This window comes from Rhinatrema bivittatum, chromosome 3 (genome assembly GCF_901001135.1).
Source record: "Rhinatrema bivittatum chromosome 3, aRhiBiv1.1, whole genome shotgun sequence".
Classification (NCBI taxonomy): domain Eukaryota; kingdom Metazoa; phylum Chordata; class Amphibia; order Gymnophiona; family Rhinatrematidae; genus Rhinatrema; species Rhinatrema bivittatum.
Genome location: NC_042617.1, coordinates 507,793,487 through 507,812,138, shown reverse-complemented (window position 1 = coordinate 507,812,138; position 18,652 = coordinate 507,793,487). Strand labels below are relative to the sequence as shown.

The 18,652-nt window shown below is 40.0% G+C and overlaps 1 protein-coding gene across 4 annotated transcripts in view; it reads right to left on the bottom strand.

Annotated features, from left to right (window-relative positions):
• The window catches only part of INTS9 (integrator complex subunit 9), a 423,090-nt gene that overhangs the window by 214,973 nt on the left and 189,465 nt on the right, over positions 1 to 18,652 (bottom strand). For all 4 annotated transcript variants that reach the window (XM_029596158.1, XM_029596159.1, XM_029596160.1 and 1 more), the window contains one exon: positions 10,496 to 10,630. In XM_029596158.1, coding sequence (XP_029452018.1) covers positions 10,496 to 10,630 — 135 coding nt within the window. The remainder of the gene's footprint in view (positions 1 to 10,495; positions 10,631 to 18,652) is intronic.

Here is an 18,652-nt window from a genome sequence, read left to right as displayed (position 1 = left end):
GGACCAGTCTCAGTCTTCGTCTAAGTCTTCATCCTCGAATGGTTCTTCACTCCAGTCTCAAAACCAATGAATATCTGGACCCTCACAATCAATTAATAGTTTTTGAGGTTCAAAGGGATGTGGGGGAGGGGCAGATATATTTTGATTAAGATGAAACTTAACTCGGTGATCTATATGATTGTCAATGTTAATTCTCCCAATAGCGATCAAGCGGCTTTCTATGATGTATTGCTTACTCTGCTGGAGAATTACCTGGAGGATCATGTGATAATATTTATTTATTTTATTTATTTAGCGTTTTTATAATAGGAGGTGATTTTTAATCTGACAATATCACTCCCTTCAGATAATTCCTCAGGAGTAGGATTGCCATCCAAGATGCATTGGGTGAAACTGAAAAATTTGATATCGGTTTTGGGATGAGTGGATATTTGGAAGGTACTGGATGAGTCTACCCATGATTATACTTTCTTCTCTAACCTTCACTAGACATAATCATGAAATGATTTTTTTCTCATAGACAAATCTCTGGTTTTGGGTGTGGTGAGGGCTAATATTAGGATAATTACATGGTCAGACCATGCTCCCATTTGGATTGATTGCATTGATACCAGGACAAGGGGAGATAATTTTGGAGGGTGAATGTTAGTTTGTTGAAAGATGAAGAAATTTGCGGTACTCTGAAGACTGATATGCAGGAATATTTCCAGTATAATAATATGGGTGATATTAGTCCTCAGATGGTCTGGAATGTTTTAAAGCCGTTATAGCATGGGCAGTTAGAAAGAAAAAGGAAAAATCTGTGCTGATTCACAGGAATATATTAATTTCCTGGAAGGAGTGCATAAGAGAAGTAGTGATTCAAAGATCTTGACTTAAAACCCTTGGGGCGGCGTCGGGACTGGAAAAGGAGGAGTCAGGGAAGCAGCCGCGGAAACTTCGCTGGTGGGGAAAAGGTAAGACCCCTTATCACCACCAGTAGCGTGCCCAATATCACCACCTTTCATGGTGGCACTATTGGGTGCGAAAGCCGGCAGCGATAACACCACTGTGGTGCGATCGCTGCCGGCTTTCGCAGGCCCGTCCCCCGTTACTGTACGATTCACAAACCGGTGTGATCTTAGAAAATCCAGCCCTAAAATTTATGAGAGATTTGGGGGTCACTTTGTGGGGGTGTTAGCTGCACTGAAACTCATTCTTGGGAGGAGATTCCCTGTCTCCTTTGATGCACTTAATGGATATTATAGTACCACCTAAAGAGGGAAAAGTATGGTCTGTGGATTTTATGACCAATCTCTAATGAATTTGAATGTAAAGATTTTGGCACCAGATTTGCTGCTGACTTCGTGCATAAGGATCAGTCTGGATTCATTCAGGGGCGGCAAGCTGCGGATAATATTAGGAGATTCCTGGATTTGGTATGGGCTTCTGGGGGTCAGCAAGGGGATACTGTTTTGCTTGCCATAGATGCTGAAAAACCTTTCAACCGACTGCATTGGAATTTTATATTTAGTATGTTAGTAAAGATGGGTTTAGGGACAAATGTTTTTCAATGAGTTCATAAATTGTATTCAACTCCCGAGGCCTATATCAAAATAAATGGGAGTTACTCAAACTTTCCCTTTGGGTAGTGGTGCTTGACAAGATTTTTCACTGCCCGCCTCTTTTGTTTGCATTGATGATGGAACGTTTTATGGAACAGATTCGAGGTAGTTCTGATATTAGAGGTTTTAATTGTGGGCAGCTAAATTATAACATTTCTCTTTTTGCTGAAATTATGTTGAACACAGAAAATCCGAGATTATCAATGCTTGTGTTACTTAAGGAGTTGAAGGACTTTGGGCAGGTTTCAGGGCTCAAAGTTAACCTATGTAGGATGGAAATTCTGAACGTTGATGTACCAGTTGTGTCACATGAATTTTAAAAAAGAAGTTTTCCTTTAGGTGGGCCAAGAATCATTTGAATAAATTGTTCCAGTCAAATTATATACCTTTGATATCTCAATTTTGCAAGACCTGGGCAAGTGGCATCATCACATTGTCCTGGTTGGGAAAGACTGCCATCGTGAAAATGTCTATTTTGCCAAAAATATGTTTGTTTTTTTGTTTCAAATATTGCCTATAGAACCTTCCTGATTCATTTCTAAATTCTATTCAGCAAAAATAGTTTAACTTTATTTGGAAGCATAGGCCTTCCCAAGTGTTTAGATCAGTTGTATATAAGCCTATGAATATGGGCAGACTAGCAGTTTCTAATCTCAAACAGGCCGATACAGTAAAGTCCGCACAGGCTACTCTCCTGTGCGTGCAATTCACTAAAACAAAATATTCAAATTAGGGTCCGCGGTAAAAAGAGGCGCTAGGGACACTAGTGCGTCCCTAGCGCCTCTTTTTTGACAGGAATGGCGGCTGTCAGCGAGTTTGACAGCAGACGCTCAATTTTGCCGGCGTCAGTTCTCAAACCCGCCTACAGCCACGGGTTCGGAAACCGGATGCTGGCAAAATTGAGCATCCAGTTTTTTTTAATTTTTAATTATTTTTTTTTACTTTTTCTTTTTAATTATTTTTTTTTTACTTTGGGACCTCCGACTTAATATCGCCATGATATTAAGTCGGAGGGTGTACAGAAAAGCAGTTTTTATTCCCGTACATTTTACTTTCAGAAATTAGCGCCTACCCAAAGGTAGGCGTTAATTTCTGCCGGCACCTGGAAAGTGAACAGAAAAGCAGTAAAAACCCTCCGAGCGCACTGTACTGTATCGGCCTGAAAGTCTATTATTTGGCTGCTCAATTGAGACCAATATTGGATTGGTTTTCTTGAACAGCTAAACAATGGGTAAAATTAGAACAGGACTTTTTGAGAGGGATTCCACTCAAGTGTTATTTAGGCTTACCTTGGAAATTCCATCATCCTAGGTTCCCATGGAATCCTTTCACAGTGGTGACTATTACAAAGTGTGAAAAGCTTACAGAAAGCGGCTCATAGACAATCATATGTTTATTTTCATTGATTAGGTATAATAGGAAGTTTTTGCCAGGGTAGGAAGGGCAAGTTTTCAAAGCTTAGGAAGGGAAGGGGCTTAGGGGTATTATTTACTAAGCCACAATAACCATTTATCATGTGAAAAACACTTATCACAGTAATATTGCATAATAATTTTGGCCAAACAACATTTAAATGAGCTGCTTTGCAAATGCATGCAAAGCAGCTCATTAATAGCTAATTCAATGCAAATAAAAATGTGGCTTGTCTTAAAAAACACAAACTGCATTATTTTCCTGAAAATTAGCTACAACTCAGGAGCTGTAGCTGTGTGAGACTGAGTATTGAGAGTAAGAGACTGCCTGTGGGTGTATGAGTGCCAGGATGAGAATGAGCATGAGTGAGAGATCGCCTGTGTATTTGTGTGCCTGTGTGAGACTGAGCACATAAATGAGAGATAGCCTGCGAGTGAGAGTCTATGGGTGTGTTTTCCTGTGTGAGGCAGAACATGTAAAAGTGAGAGAGAGTTTATATGTGTGTGCCTGTGGGAGACTGAGCATGTGGGAGTGAGGGACAGCCAGTGTATATGTGTGCCTGTGTGAGATTGAGAATGAGAGTTTAAGAGACAGCCTGTATGTGTGTGCCTGTGTAACTGAGCACATGAGTGCGAGAGACAGCCTGTGTGTGTGCACATGCAGTACTGAGCAACAGTGAGTGAGAGAAAGGCTGTGTAATTGTGTGAGACTGAACATGTGAGAGTGAGGGAGACAGTATGTGCATATATGAGAGAGAGAGCAACAACCCCCTCCGCTCCTCCTACTAATCCAAGACAATCTCAGAGCACCAAGAAATCAAAAGTTCCCAGGTATGGACAGCAGGGGATTTTTTTTTAATCTTTATTAGTTTAAATATTGGATGTTTGTGTCTGCTGTTTTTAAATGTTTTATTGGTGTTTGGAACATTTTCATGAGTTTTTATTTTTGGATGTTATTCTATTCTTCAGCTGTTATGAAATATGTACTTTTTTATTAGTACGATTTTATTACTATTGATTTTATATTTTTTTATGAGGAATGGTGATTCTGTTTTTCCTTTGTTGTACTATTGTGGTTTCCAGTTCAATGTTTTTCTATATATTTCTATTCATACTTACAGTATGCTTTTTTTTTAATTCTATATTTGGTGAGGGTCTCTCTGTATTCTGCATGGGTACTTGCGAGGTACTTGTAGCCTGGATTGGCCACTGTTGGAAACAGGATGCTGGGCTTGATGAACCCTTGGTCTGACCCAGTATGGAAATTTCTTATGTTCTGCTAGCGTGTAGTTTCTGTGTAGGGGATCTAAAGCAGCCTGGTATGAGGTGCATTGGTATTTTAGGGTCTGGTGTGATATTAGCACTTCTATCTTTTCATAAGCAGGGCTGTTACTGTTTGCATGCTGGCAGTGCTGATTTTGTATGGAGGTTTTACTATACAGTATTGTTATAATTCTTTTACTCATGACTTTCTGAGTGCTAAGCCCACACTGAACACATAGTAATAGGCCTAATACGTTATGGTTTCCAAATGCTTTTTTTTTTTTACTTTTTTGCAGAGTTTTCTGGTTGGCACCACAATAGTGCATGTAAATATAATGTACGCATTGTAAGTGATAATTTTTTTTACCTCAGACTGTACTTTTAATACAATTTTTCATATAAAATCTATTATAAATGCATAATTTTTAATTATATGGGGAAGGGAGGATGCACAAGGCTGTACGGTTCACAAGGCTGACTTCTTCACCCATTGGGCCCAGTAGGACGCAGCTCTTGTCCTCCATTCCTGCCGGAGCCCAGTGAAAAATGGAAATTCTTTTTCTTTCAGGCCAGTGATAACTGATTCTATTTCCCCCCTGCTGGCACTGAAAGTGACAGCAGAAGAAAAAAAGGTTGGTGGCCCCACAAGGGATAGAGAATGCAGCTTTTACAAAACATTACGTTATTTCTGTTCAGATAGAGTACTCTATCTTTCCCATGTTCACTCAACAATAAAAGTTATACTAAGGCTTTTTTTTTTTTTTTTTATAGTTTAGCTGAGTTCTGTCCATCAGATGTGTCACGACAGGAAAAAGGTTGAGAACCACTGTTCTAGCACATGCAGTAGACATGTTCCAGTGTTCAGAAGTACTGAAAAAGAGTAGGGGATTTTCTTAGTGAAGTTACTGAGATGGCTGGAATGGGGCCCAAAAGTGTGTGTGTTGGGTTTTTCTCATCTTAATGTTCCCTCCAATCTGATGTCACTAAATCCAGCAAATAATTTTAGCTGATTGAAGCAAAATTGTTTTTATTTGGAAAAATATCACACTATTCAATATGAGCTCCCTTCAACAATGCATTTGGTTGGTATATTATATAAACAAATTGACAGCTACTAAGAATGATAAACTAGAACATTTTATAGCAGTATGGGTACCTTTTTTTGACTGGCCTGATACAGGGGTCTCTCAAGCTCACATCAGCATTGAGATGGTATTTTTTTCTAAAGACTGATTTGCAACTGTTTTTATTGATGGTAGAGGATTTGGGGAATGTGGAAGGTGGGGGGGGGGGCGGGGGGGGGGGGATAGGTCAGGGTTGGATTGGGCATGGGTAAAATGGAACCCATATTGTTTATATATGCTTCAGATGTTGTTTTGATGTATATTTTTTTGGTCTCTGCTTTTTTCATTTGGGTTCAATAAAACTTTAATTTATAAAAACAAAAACAAAAAAACAAAAAACAAAGTCCGTACTTTCTTGACTAAGCAATTTAGAAGGAATTCCAATCAGCATATCTTGCAGCCCTCTGAAATTATCTGAAAGACCCAAGAAGGTTGCCTGTATAGTAAACAAGAGGAGTTAGCAGTTTTGCTATGGTGACCCATTGCAGTGACTATTATACTCGCTGAACAGAGATTACCAATTAGTAGTAATAGAGGGAAAAATTAAGGAATAAAAACTCTAATGGTATGAAAGAAAGCTCATGGAGCCTCAGCATTAGAACTTTTCTTTTTCTCAGCTGTAAATGGCAATGAGCAGGATCAAGGCATGCTCTAGGCTGGAAGCTTTAATCATAAAGGAAAACTAACAAGGTGAAAAAAAAAACAAAACTACTACCAAAAAACCTACAGATACTATAAAGCATCTGAATGAAATATATTACAAAAGTGTAAACAAACAAGAAAACGTTTCTGGAATAGTATTATAAAAATAAAAAGTTGTGTCAGAAAACTGCAATTTTATTGCATTTGTAGTGTTCCACTGGTCATAGTCCTGACTGAAAAGGACAAAGTAGAATTAGCAGCAGTCCTGCTGTCCTCCCACTCCCTCAGTACAAAAGCACCTGTGGACAGCAATGCTGCTTCTCTAGCACTATCCCCAGCCTCTCTCTCTCTCTCTCAGAAGAAAGATTCATTTTCACAAACACTAATTCACTAAAGAAAAGTATTTTTGACACTGGTATTTAAAAATGCTCAATAATCATTACACCAATTGTAAACAACTTTTCAGCTACAACTCAAGACACCAAGCAACATTTCATAATGTTATAATGCTTTACCTGTGTAATTATTTCCTGGAAGAATTAATGGATGTGAAGAGACTACATTACTGTAAATGACTTTGTACAACACACAGAGGAGACTTGCTTCCTAGACTGGTAGAGCATCAGAGCTGTAAACAGTATTTTTCTTCCACTGAAAATAAGATAGCTCATTTAGTGGCTTGGTGGCACTACTGTGCACTGCTATGCGGATAACCTGGGTTCCATTCCAGGCTCTGTTCTTCTGCTCTTTGTGTCAGCCAGGACTGGGGATGTTTAAGAGGCAGCTTTTATAGCCCCCGTGAGTGGGATTGGGGAAGGGAAGAGCCATAGTCATCATTAAACAGCTAATACCTAATAGCCCATATTTAGGGTCCACAATTGCTACCTTTCAGGAGGCGGCCTGGTACGTGGCCCCTAGCAGCAGACTGCCACTGAGATGACTAGGCTAAGTGAGTCAGGAGATAAGGGGATATGAAATGGGAGAAAAAAAGCCCCTGGGTAGTAGTGAATAGTGGAAGCCTAAAGGAGGAAGATACTGTCAGCAACCTTCTCTCCGACTCCACACATTAAAAAAAAAAAAAAAAAAAAAAGAAGTATGACAATATAATTGGGAAATTACTTCTTTTTAAACATAGTAACATGAGGTACATTTTAGGTGGCTAAGTTAAGCTTCTTGCCAGCTAGGTTGCATTTGAAGATTATCCTAGATCCAGCCGATTAAAATGTAGCCAGCTAGGTTTAGGCCTGCAATATGGGATCACCAGCTAGATACTTCATAAAGCCCCGGAATACCTCTGGGGCTACCCACATTTTCAGTAGTTAAATCTGGTTGCCTCTTGAATCCAAGCAGTTATATATTTAATCTGCTCAGCACAGTGAAAATTGTCACCCCACTGAATCTAGCTAACTAACGTCTTAGTTAGCCAGCTAAATCCCACTGAAAACCAGCCCTAAAGTAGTATATGTGGCGCATTTAGGTTGCCTAGGTACCCCTGCAATCATGCTTCCTTGCCCTTACCACCACCTCCTGCACTAAGGAGATCTCCCTGCAGGTCTTATGTTACCCTTTTATCTGTTAACTGAGCAGTGTAACCAAGCCATCCTGCTGCCCAACACTCTTCTCCACCCCAATCATAACTAAAGCCCTTTACGACAGACAGTGTCATGCTGCTACTCTGTGCCAGTCAGCTTTGTCATCTCCCTCTTTTGACAGTCTACCATCCTGGGTAGATAGGTTTATGAGTTTCCATACTCAAACCAAGACTCGGGCAATCCTCCATTTCTTTACCCTATCTCTCTCCTTCTTCCTACCACTGCCCTCCTATCTGGTCTGAGCATGCTTGAATTCTGTCACAGTTTTAGCCATAAAAAGGTACTAAAAGCAATTGGTTTAGCACTTCCAGAGAAGAAAACATCTAGACTAGGGCTCGGTTGACACTGTAACATTAATGAGATCCCAAATAGTGCTGAAGAAGAATGTGAAAAAAAAGCCACACACAACAATATTAATAGAAAGTATATCTTCAATTAATACATCCAAAAGCATATAGTACTTTTTCCCACTGTTTTATTGTACTGACTTAACTTTCTGGTTAGCTTAGGTAGTTTTTTTCTAGATCCTTTTTTTTTTTTTTTAAATTATTTATTTACCAGTTCTTGCCCTTCTAATTAATAAAGTGGCTAATGGATTCTGGCACTCTCAATGAGTAATTTTACACTTTTTGTATTTTTGACCATTAATCCAGTTTATTCAATTCACCTTTCAGGTTTTCCATCCTTTCCAGTTTGTCTTTGTACCAGATTTGGGTATCTTCTGCAAATGACCAATTTCTCCTTAAAGTCCTTCCACTATTTTGCTAATAAAGATGTTTATATGTAACGTCCTCTACACTGAGTCCTGAAGCACCACAATGATCACTTTAACTTCACAATTGATTTCTACTCTGAGTTTTATTGCTCAACCAACTTCTCACATGATTAATTTTTTTCTCCTGCTTCCATATTGGCTTGTAGGTTTACTAGTCTTCTATGTAGATCTTTGTCAAAGGTCCAAATAGTCAATATCTACGGAAACTCTATGATCCACTACTCTGGTTATCTCAAAGAACTCAATTTGGTTTGGCAAGATGTCTTCGTATTATGAAATCAAATTGTCTGGGTTCTAGGAATATATTCACTTTTAAGGTGCCCATTGTTTCTTTAATTTACCCACCACTTAAGCCTTAAGGGAACAGTGAGAATTTTATTATTTACATTTTTTTAAAATTTATTTACTAAGCAAAAACAGAACGTTGCAACTTGAGGTACTGCAAAAAAGCAGATGTGTTGTACTTTTACTTTTAATATGTAATTAACAAGACTTACCAGAGAGAGTGGTATCAGAAAGATGTCAGTGTGTTCGCAGTCTCATGAGCTCTTGCCCTTACAGGGCTACAGCCCCTCTCTTGACTTCACCACTTAATAATTACGTCATTTACCTACTCTCTGCAGGTTTGTCTAGTTTGTCAATTAAACTTATAGTCTTATAAAGTGCAAATATGCCTCCCTTAAAATCCCTAAAAACACCCGTATTTAACCATCTAACATGCCACAACCAATCATTAAAACATTGTGTGTTTCGATTTATGCTTATCTCTCAACAGTATTTCTACTATGTTTCTTCGCCGTGTTACTGCACTGCTTCAGATGAATCGCCCGACATTGGCCATGTTTCGGCGCGCTCCTCGCGCCTGCGACATTGGCCATGTTTCGGCGCGCTCCTCGCGCCTGCTTCAGGGGCTACCGTTCCTTCACAAACTCTGTTACAGAAAACATAAGTCTATAAATACCTTTAAAACGATGTCTATACGTATCTCACTCTACTAATGCATTGCTACTTACAATTCAGTGTGGCACAGATTCTTCCTACCACTTTGTCTTTCAAAAAATGGCGCTCAAGCGTTAATCTTCCGTCTCTACCGGATATCAGCTGTTTTTATACTCTAGCCTCAAATCTGGAACTAACCTATCCACTACAAGAAGACCGCCCAGTCAACTTCCTTATTAAGCCCAGAGCGCGCCGAAACATGGCCAATGTCGGGCGATTCATCTGAAGCAGTGCAGTAACACGGCGAAGAAACATAGTAGAAATACTGTTGAGAGATAAGCATAAATCGAAACACACAATGTTTTAATGATTGGTTGTGGCATGTTAGATGGTTAAATACGGGTGTTTTTAGGGATTTTAAGGGAGGCATATTTGCACTTTATAAGACTATAAGTTTAATTGACAAACTAGACAAACCTGCAGAGAGTAGGTAAATGACGTAATTATTAAGTGGTGAAGTCAAGAGAGGGGCTGTAGCCCTGTAAGGGCAAGAGCTCATGAGACTGCGAACACACTGACATCTTTCTGATACCACTCTCTCTGGTAAGTCTTGTTAATTACATATTAAAAGTAAAAGTACAACACATCTGCTTTTTTGCAGTACCTCAAGTTGCAACGTTCTGTTTTTGCTTAGTAGCTATATATTTGAGGTTTTTTGAGCCAGCATACACTATCAGTTTGTTAGATATTTAAAATTTATTTGCCATCCCATTAGTGGATTAGACTATATTTCAATGATGGGCGCATGACACAAGAAAACAGGGTCAGTCCAGTGTATTATATGGCTACCTTATACCATATGTCACATCACTGCAGTACTGCCCCCTAGTGCAGAGTGCCAGGCCAATGACTGTGTGCTGCTGTATCAGCGATATCGGCCTTGTTTCTGTTTCTTGGACTGGCAAGGGCTAGGAATCTGCAGAGGAAATGGCACCATAAAGATTTAGAAATAAAATAGAAGCAAACATGTCATGTACATGGTTTCCACAGTAATAACTGTATAAGGTCCCTTAAGTTAATACTGAGTTCCTGTCAAAAACAGTGGTGTTTGTGTGGACATGTTCTGGACATATTTGAGATCTACCTGTGGATGTGTAGTTAAGAGGGAAGACCCCGACACATAGGAAACTTTCTCATAATGTGATTGGATGATCCAATTGGAGCTGCCAAGTGCGTAGCCTGAACTAAGAGGGGTAACCTGCACAGCGCCAAATAGTTCCTGAAAAAGAAACAAAAAGGATTTAAAAAATACATAATATTCTATATCTTGTTTTATAAATTGAAAGCACTTTTCTTAATTAAACTATTCTTTTTCCTCCTTACTGTAAATACTGATGAAAAGAATTGCTGATGTCACATCTATATGATGTCCCTCTAGGTTTGGATAATAATAAAGGACCAAAAAAAATCTGTATAAAGTGTGATTCATGAATAGAAGCTTCAAAAAACACCTGCATATGATATGATTCTATTGAAAGTGTGTATATTTAAGATATATTTTCCAACTGCAAATTTATGACACAACCAAACTATTCTGAAATTATGAGTAGTGATTGGGGAACAGAGTCATTTCATGCTGGATCAACACAAGATGACAAGTATGAAAAAGTTAATATCCTATAATCTACAAAATGAAAATATACCAAACTCAACAAGTCTCCCTGTGAGCAGCCTGAGCCTTGCTATTTCTCCTCACAGAGTCCTCATGCTTACTTCTTCATCCATGCACCATGGGCTTGGAAATAATAAATGCATTTTAAAGTTCATTATGCTACCATCAGGGGCAAGCATATGCGTAGATTATGGGAATTGTGCCCTTCCCAACCACTTTTCAAATATAAAAGGTTATTTTTTCAAAAGCATTGTTCAAAAATGTTGTATAGTTAAATGTTTAAATTCATAGAAAAAAATGTTCAAGTCTCCATTCTGATGTTATATTTTAGTTTCTAAAGTTTAAGAAAGCAAATGCAAATAATGAAATAAAAATAAAGAAAATAAGAATGTACACAAGGAAATTATTATACATTATCATGTACGAAGAATGAGAATTTTCAGTTTGGGCACTGTCCATGGCTTATTGCTTTAAACAGCAAGACTTGTCCAGTAGTAATTCTGGATTCTTTTATAACAGTCCACTTTAGGAAATGTCATCAGATGACTTGTGTGGATTCTGTATGGATTTGGATAGAGTTCTGCAAAAGAAACCTTATGGCATTGATTGATTGTATCTAAGAGCTGAGCTGGACATTTTCTGTGCAGTTGTGTCCAAGTATTGAATGCTAGCTATTATACTGCGACTCACCTTTAATAAAATGGGTATCCTAATATAACCCTTCCACTCTGTCTCCTCCTGACCTCACCTATTAGAATGACCAGTGCTGAAGGGAAACTTTCTGTGATCAAACTGATAAAAACGTGCACTCAGACAGTCATGTCCAAGGAATACTTAAGTGACCTACTTTATTGTCCATTAAAAAAATATTTTATCTGAACCCCAGTGCTCTAATAAAGGAGTAGGTATAGAGGATGGGAAAGATGCTTACTTTATGTTAACTATTTCATGTAATTTGAAAGTCATGTTAAACAAAGATGAGAGAGGGCTGAACTGCCAACTTAGAGGCAGTGCTACATATTGTCATACAAAGAATATGGATTCAATTCCTGGCCCAGCTTCTGGGGAGTCTGTCATCACACAGTGGTGACACCTTGTGGCTGGGGGTCTGGCCTCATTTTCAGGAAGGAGCTCTGATTTGTGGCCACTGATTGAGGATTGTTGAAATAAGTGGGCTAAGTGAAGGCTTATGGCACCATAGCCCAACAGAAGCAGGCTCTGCTCGAGTCAGAAGCTCAAAAGGAGTAGGATGAAACTGCTGGGCAAAAAAAAAAAAAAAGGTGAAATAAAAACAGATGTTAATTCCTAAATGTGGATACTGTTGAGGTATTTATTTGTTCTCCCCACCCCTCCAAACAAATCTAGCCATGCTTATTCCAGAGTCATTTCAGATTCTCCATTGCATCTCAATCAGCATCTTCTTTTTAGAAAATCTGGGTTTTTTGAAGTTTGAATTCATGCCAAGTTCAGATGCAAGCATTTTTACTGAAACCAGAGTATAGCATAATCTTGTTTCTCTGCAGCTTCCCAGAAATGTAATTAATCCATTGACATGCATAACTGCCACATCCCATTTCAGAGCCAAGTCCTGCAAAGCTTTATTGATTGTAATAAAAGCTACAGGTGGTGAAGACAAAAACAGTCAAAGAATTCAAAGGGGCTTGGGAAAAATACTATGGATCCCTAAAGGCTAGAGGACAGAAAAGAAGAAAAGGGTGCATGGGGATAACCTGCTCAGTGTGACAGTTAAGCTACTCATAACAGAAGGCATGGGGATTACTCCTCTTAACAGAAGGCATGGGGATTATTTCCCTTAACCAATAATACTTGATGCTTGTGACAACTGCAACATTAGAACATAAGATATGCTCTACTGGCTCAGACCAAAGGTCCATCAAGCCCAGTACCCAGTTTCCAACAGGGGCCAATCCAAGTCACAAGTATCTGGCAAGTACCCAAACATTAAACAGATCCCAAGGTACTAATGCTGGTAACAAGCAGTGGCTATTCCTTATCGATTAATAGCAGCTTATAGACTTCTCCTACAGAAACTTATCCAAACCATTTTTAAACCCATCTATACAATTGCCTTAACCACATCATCTGGCAATGAATTCCAGAGCTTCATTTTGTATTAAGTGAAAAATAATTTTCTCTTTGTTTTAAATGTATTACTTGCTAACTTCATAGAGTGCCCCCTATACTTTCTATTATCTGAAAGAGTAAATAACCGATTCACATTTACCCATTCAAGTTCTTTCATGATTTTGTAGACCATTATCATATCCCCTCTCAGCTCTCTCTTCTGAATAGCCCTAACCTCTTTACTTTTCCTCATAGAGAAGCCGTTCCATGCCTTATATCATTTTGGTCACCCTTATCTGTACTTTCTCCAGTGCAACTATATCTTTTTTGAGATGCAGCGACCAGAAATGCATACAGTATTCAAGTCTCACCAGGGAGTGCTACAGAGGCATTAGAACATCCGTTGTTTTATTTGCCATTCCCTTCCTAATAATTTCTAACATTGTTTGCTTTTTTTTTTTTTACTGCCACAGTACACTGAGCTGACTATTTCAATGTATAATCCACTATGGACACCTAGATCTCTCTTTGGGTGGTAGCTCTTAACATTGTATAACGATTGCGAGGGTTATTTTTTTTCTATATGCATCATCTTGCACTTGTCCACATTAAATTTCATCTACCTTTTGGTCACCCAATCTTCAGTCTCACAGGGTCCTCCTGCAATTTATCACAATCCGCTTGTGATTTAACTATTCTGAATAATTTTGTATCATCTGCAAATCTGATCACCTCACTCATTGTACCCCTTTCCAGATCATTTACAAATATATTGAAAACTACTGGTCCAAGTACAGATACCTGGGGTATCTGTCCAAGTACAGATACCTGAGGTACTCCACTGTATACCTTTTTCACTGTGAAAACAGATCATTTAATCGTACTCTCTGTTTCCTGTCTTTTAACCAGTTTGCAATCCACAAGAGGATATCTCCTCCTATCCCATGACTTTTTAGCATTCTTAGAAGCCTCTCATGAGGGACTTTGTCAAACACCTAATAAAAATCCAAATACACCACATCTACCACTTCACCTTTATATATGCTTATTTACTCCTTCAAAAAATGTAGCAGATTTTTGAAGCAAGACTTCCCTTGGGTAAATCCATGCTAGCTGTGTTCCATTAGATCATGACTATCTATATGTTCTGTGATTTTATTTTTTATGTGACGTAACTAATGCGTGGCAGACATCAATCACTGGTCAATACATCTCAGTGGGAAGAACTTTTATTGTAGAAACAGACACATCAATGGTGTACATTGATCAAAAATATCATGGTTCATAGTGGGGCAGATTTTCAAAGGGGTACGCGCGTAAGATATGCGCGCACCCCCAGAAAACCTGCCCCAAGCTCCCCCTGCGCGTGCCGAGCCCATGTTGCATAGGCTGCCAGCGTGCGCAAAGCCCCGGGACGCGCGTAAGTCCCAGGGCTTTCCTGGGGGGGGGGGCGTGTCACGGCCAGCGCATTATTGGGGGTGTTCCAGGGGCGTGGCTGCAGCCTCTGGACCAGCCCCCGGACCGTTACGCCTGCCTCGGGCAGGCATAACTTTCGCGATAAAGGTAGGGGGGGGAATTAGTTAGGGCCGGGGGTCAGGTTAGTTAGGGGAAGGGAGGGAAAGGTGCGGGAAGGGGGGCGTGGAAGGAAAGCTCCCTCCGAGGCCGCTCCAATTTCGGAGCGACCTCAGCGGGAATGGAGGCAGGCTACCGATTTTGGGCAGCCTTGCGTGCGCCGACCCCGGATTTTAAAAGATATGCGCGTATCTATTAAAATCCGGCGTACTTTTGTTTGCGCCTGGTGCGCGAACAAATGTACACGCGGGACTACTTTTATAAAATCTACCCCAGTGTGAATATAAGGACCCCAACACGGCTGTGTTTCACATCAGAGCTGCGTCAGGGGGACCGGATAATGTGGAAGTCTGTAAACAAGAAACTTGGAAAAATTTAGGTCAGACCTTAAACCCAACAAATTTAAAAAATTTCAAAGGGACGCCTCAGATTATTCATGGGGGTTTGTCTACCTGTGGATGTCCTCTATCTCCCGATACACCAAAAAGAAGGTTTCTTTTGCCGATTCTTCAGGAGACGAAATATGTGCCACGCAAGATCCACCAGTGTCTGCCCACCCTCCTTTAGATTTTGGTCATGCTTCTTCTTCCCTCTCTTCCTCTACTTTTTTAGATTTATGCCAGCCTCCGCCTCCATAACGCCTCTTCCAAAACCAATCACCCCCACTCCAAAAGCCACCAGACCCAACACCCAGAACCACCTGATCGCAAACACGCTCCTTCGATCCATGCAATGACACCACCTTCTTCCACAGTATACAACCTATCATCCAGACCCTTAACCCAATCTGAATTCCAATTGTTACAAAATGGGCTTTCCTTCGTACCAACGATACAGTATGATTCCTTTAATGTAGGCATCTTTCACCGTTTATGAGGTTATTAAAAGTTAAACTTTTTTTCAACTATCCCCTCGATGTCTGATAACCTCTATTATGTCTTGGAAAATCTCACTGGGTCCATCCAGGCCCACCTGACCCCTTAATTACTGCATTCGAGAAGTTAGTTATACCCAACCTTTCTGTTCATGAACAAGGTTTTTCAAGTAGAATCAGAACTATATCACAACTTGAATGCGAAGCTATCACTGCTCTTTCATCTGATCCTTCTATCGTCATTAAATTGGCTGATAAAGGTGGTAGTATAGTGGTACAGAATCATAGCAATTATGAGGCTGAGATTAAACGCCAACTATCAGATTGCACTTACTACCAGCCTCTTTTAGAAGATCCCACTCCACAGTTACGTACAGTCATTTCAAAACTTGTTCAATATGGCCTTGACCATCATTTTCTCACCAGTAAGGAAGCTGATTTCCTGATTGAAAAACACCCAGTTACCCCAACATTTTACACCCTACCAAAAATTCATAAACCTTTTGAGTCTCCACCAGGCCACCCAATCGTCTCAGGAATAGATTCACTTTTAGAACCCCTTTCCAAATTTGTTGATTTCTTTTTAAGCCCCTTTGTCCCTCATATGTTTGTGATTCAGGCCACTTCATTTCTTTATTAAGCAATCTCCCTTTTCCATCTGAACCGTTTCTGCTGGTCACTCTAGACATTGCCTCTCTATATTCCAACATTCCTCAAGACGAAGCAGTAACAGTCGTAGAGTCTATTTTATCTTCACGTGATCCCAATGAATGCATTCCCTCTTCATTCCTTGTCTCCTTAACTTGTATAACATTGACAAAACATTTCTTTCCGTTCTTAGATGAAATTTTTCAACAAATCAAAGGAACTACCATGGGGCCACTATGGCCCCCTCAATCACTTGTTTACACGTCTCTCAATTCAAATCCATCTTTATTTACAGTTCCCTTGTTAAACAGTTCTTTCCTATTTGGCTTAGGTACATCAACGACATTTTTCTGATTTGGATTAGCACTGAGGTCCAATTCTATTTTTTTGATTGGCTCAATACTTGTAACGCACATCTGAATTTTGATTTTCATTTATACCGTACCCAAATTCCATTTTTTGGACATTCTTGTCAGAGTCCAAGATTCCGCTTTTACTACTTCTTTATACCATAAACACCATTGATCGTAATACCCTCCTCAGAGTTTGGCTTGTGTTATGAAATACGGTTCCTCTCGTATTTCATAACACAAGCCAAAATCATGTCATCACGTTTCTACTCAACATGATATTATTAAGGGACAATCCCCATGTGCACACTGTTCCACCTGTTCACATACACTAAACATCCAATGTTTTACACATCCGGTTACATCTAAACAATACATTCTTCAACATCATAACACAAGCGCGTCTAGTGGTGTTATTTACGCTATTTTGTGCCCATGTATGCTGATATATGTAGGTAAAACCACTCGTCAGTTGAGAGCCAGAATTATTGACACCGATTGTGTTTAAGATCTGGTCGCTCTGAAGCACCTTTAGTTGAACATTGGCAGTCTTGTAACCATGATATTACGGCCCTCAAATTCTTCGTCCTTGAACAGTCCCTACTCTCTACACGTGGCAGAGACATTTCATTGGCTCTTATCCAGAAAGAGCAATGCTGGATTTACGAATTAGATTCTTTGACACCTCAGGGTCTCAACTGTGAGATCGAATGGTCTTATTTTTACTAATTGCTTCCTATGCCCACATTTTTCTTCTCTGTTCCAGCGCTTTTTCAGGTTTTTCAGTTTTCTTAGCTCCTTTTCCCCCTCTCTTCCTGTTTTTTCCCCTCCCCCCTCCAACCCCCCCTCTGGCCCCCCTCTCCCCTCCCTTCCTCCCCCCTTCCCCATACCCACCTACCCACTACTCCCACTCCAACCCCCTTTCCCCTCCCCAACCAACATCCTGTCCCCCCGCTCACCCTCCTGCCCCCCTACCCCACCCAGCTGCCCATTTGTAGTATCCCTTCATCATCCCTCCTTTTCCTTCCTCAACCCCCAACCCCCTTCCACCCCTCCCCCTGCCTCCTTCCCCCTCCCTTCCACCTCCTATTACTGTACCCTTTCCCTGATTGGCCCAGCCCCAGTCACATGACAACCCCTCTGGTGTGATTTTCTCTTTTATTTTTAGTCTCACTGTACAGCCCTGCCTGTTACATTGTTACCTCGTGTATGGTCAATCAGACCTTTGTAGGTATCGGTTTCTACAACGATTGCTGTTCCGGGTTTGCACCGGTTTTCTAACATTTTATGTATGCTCTTTTTCCAACAGTTCAGATTTATAAACACATCTTGTTTACTCTACATCGGGGTCAGCATTTCCCTAAATCTCCCTTTAGCTTTCTTTGTTCTTCAATGAAATCTGCCATTTAAAAGGTAACCTCCTCAGCCGTTTTTATCTTTCCCCTGTTGGGTATCAGATAATTATCATGTCTGGTATTTTTTGTTTCAGTACCTCTTTGGACTTTCTTGTTAATAGTTCTAATTGCTTTTCGGGATCAGAGTCACTAGCAGACCTGCGGCTTTTATTTCCCCTTTATTTCTTTCATTTTTGTTGTAAGATGTCACTTGCTTTAATTTCGGTATCGAGCTTATTTTCATACACTTGCTTTCCACTATTTAAAAAGCAGCATTACGACGGGTTCCCCTCTTATCTTTTTCTTAATTTTATTTTTCTAGGCTAGATTCTTCCTTAGCACCATGGTCGGCTCATCCTTAGCCGACCCGCGGCTTGCGCCCGACCTGCCATGATAATTCAAATAATGCTTTATCATTCTACGTTCATTTGAACATCAGACATCAACCAACACAGGCCATGACTTTTATGGTCTAGGGTACTGATATGCAGACCTAAGGGAAAAAGCATAGGACTGTTTCTATAGACAAGTCCAAAAGCAAAGCAAGTCAAGCAGCATTGTTTGAATTATCAAGAAGGCTCCTCACCCAGTAAAAATATTACTACCAGTATTTTTTATGGGTTTGATTACTACCCTTACCATAAGGTTTGGAGGAGTAGAATTTGAGCATCAGGATCCAAAACTAGGAGATGTTTAGCTATAGGCC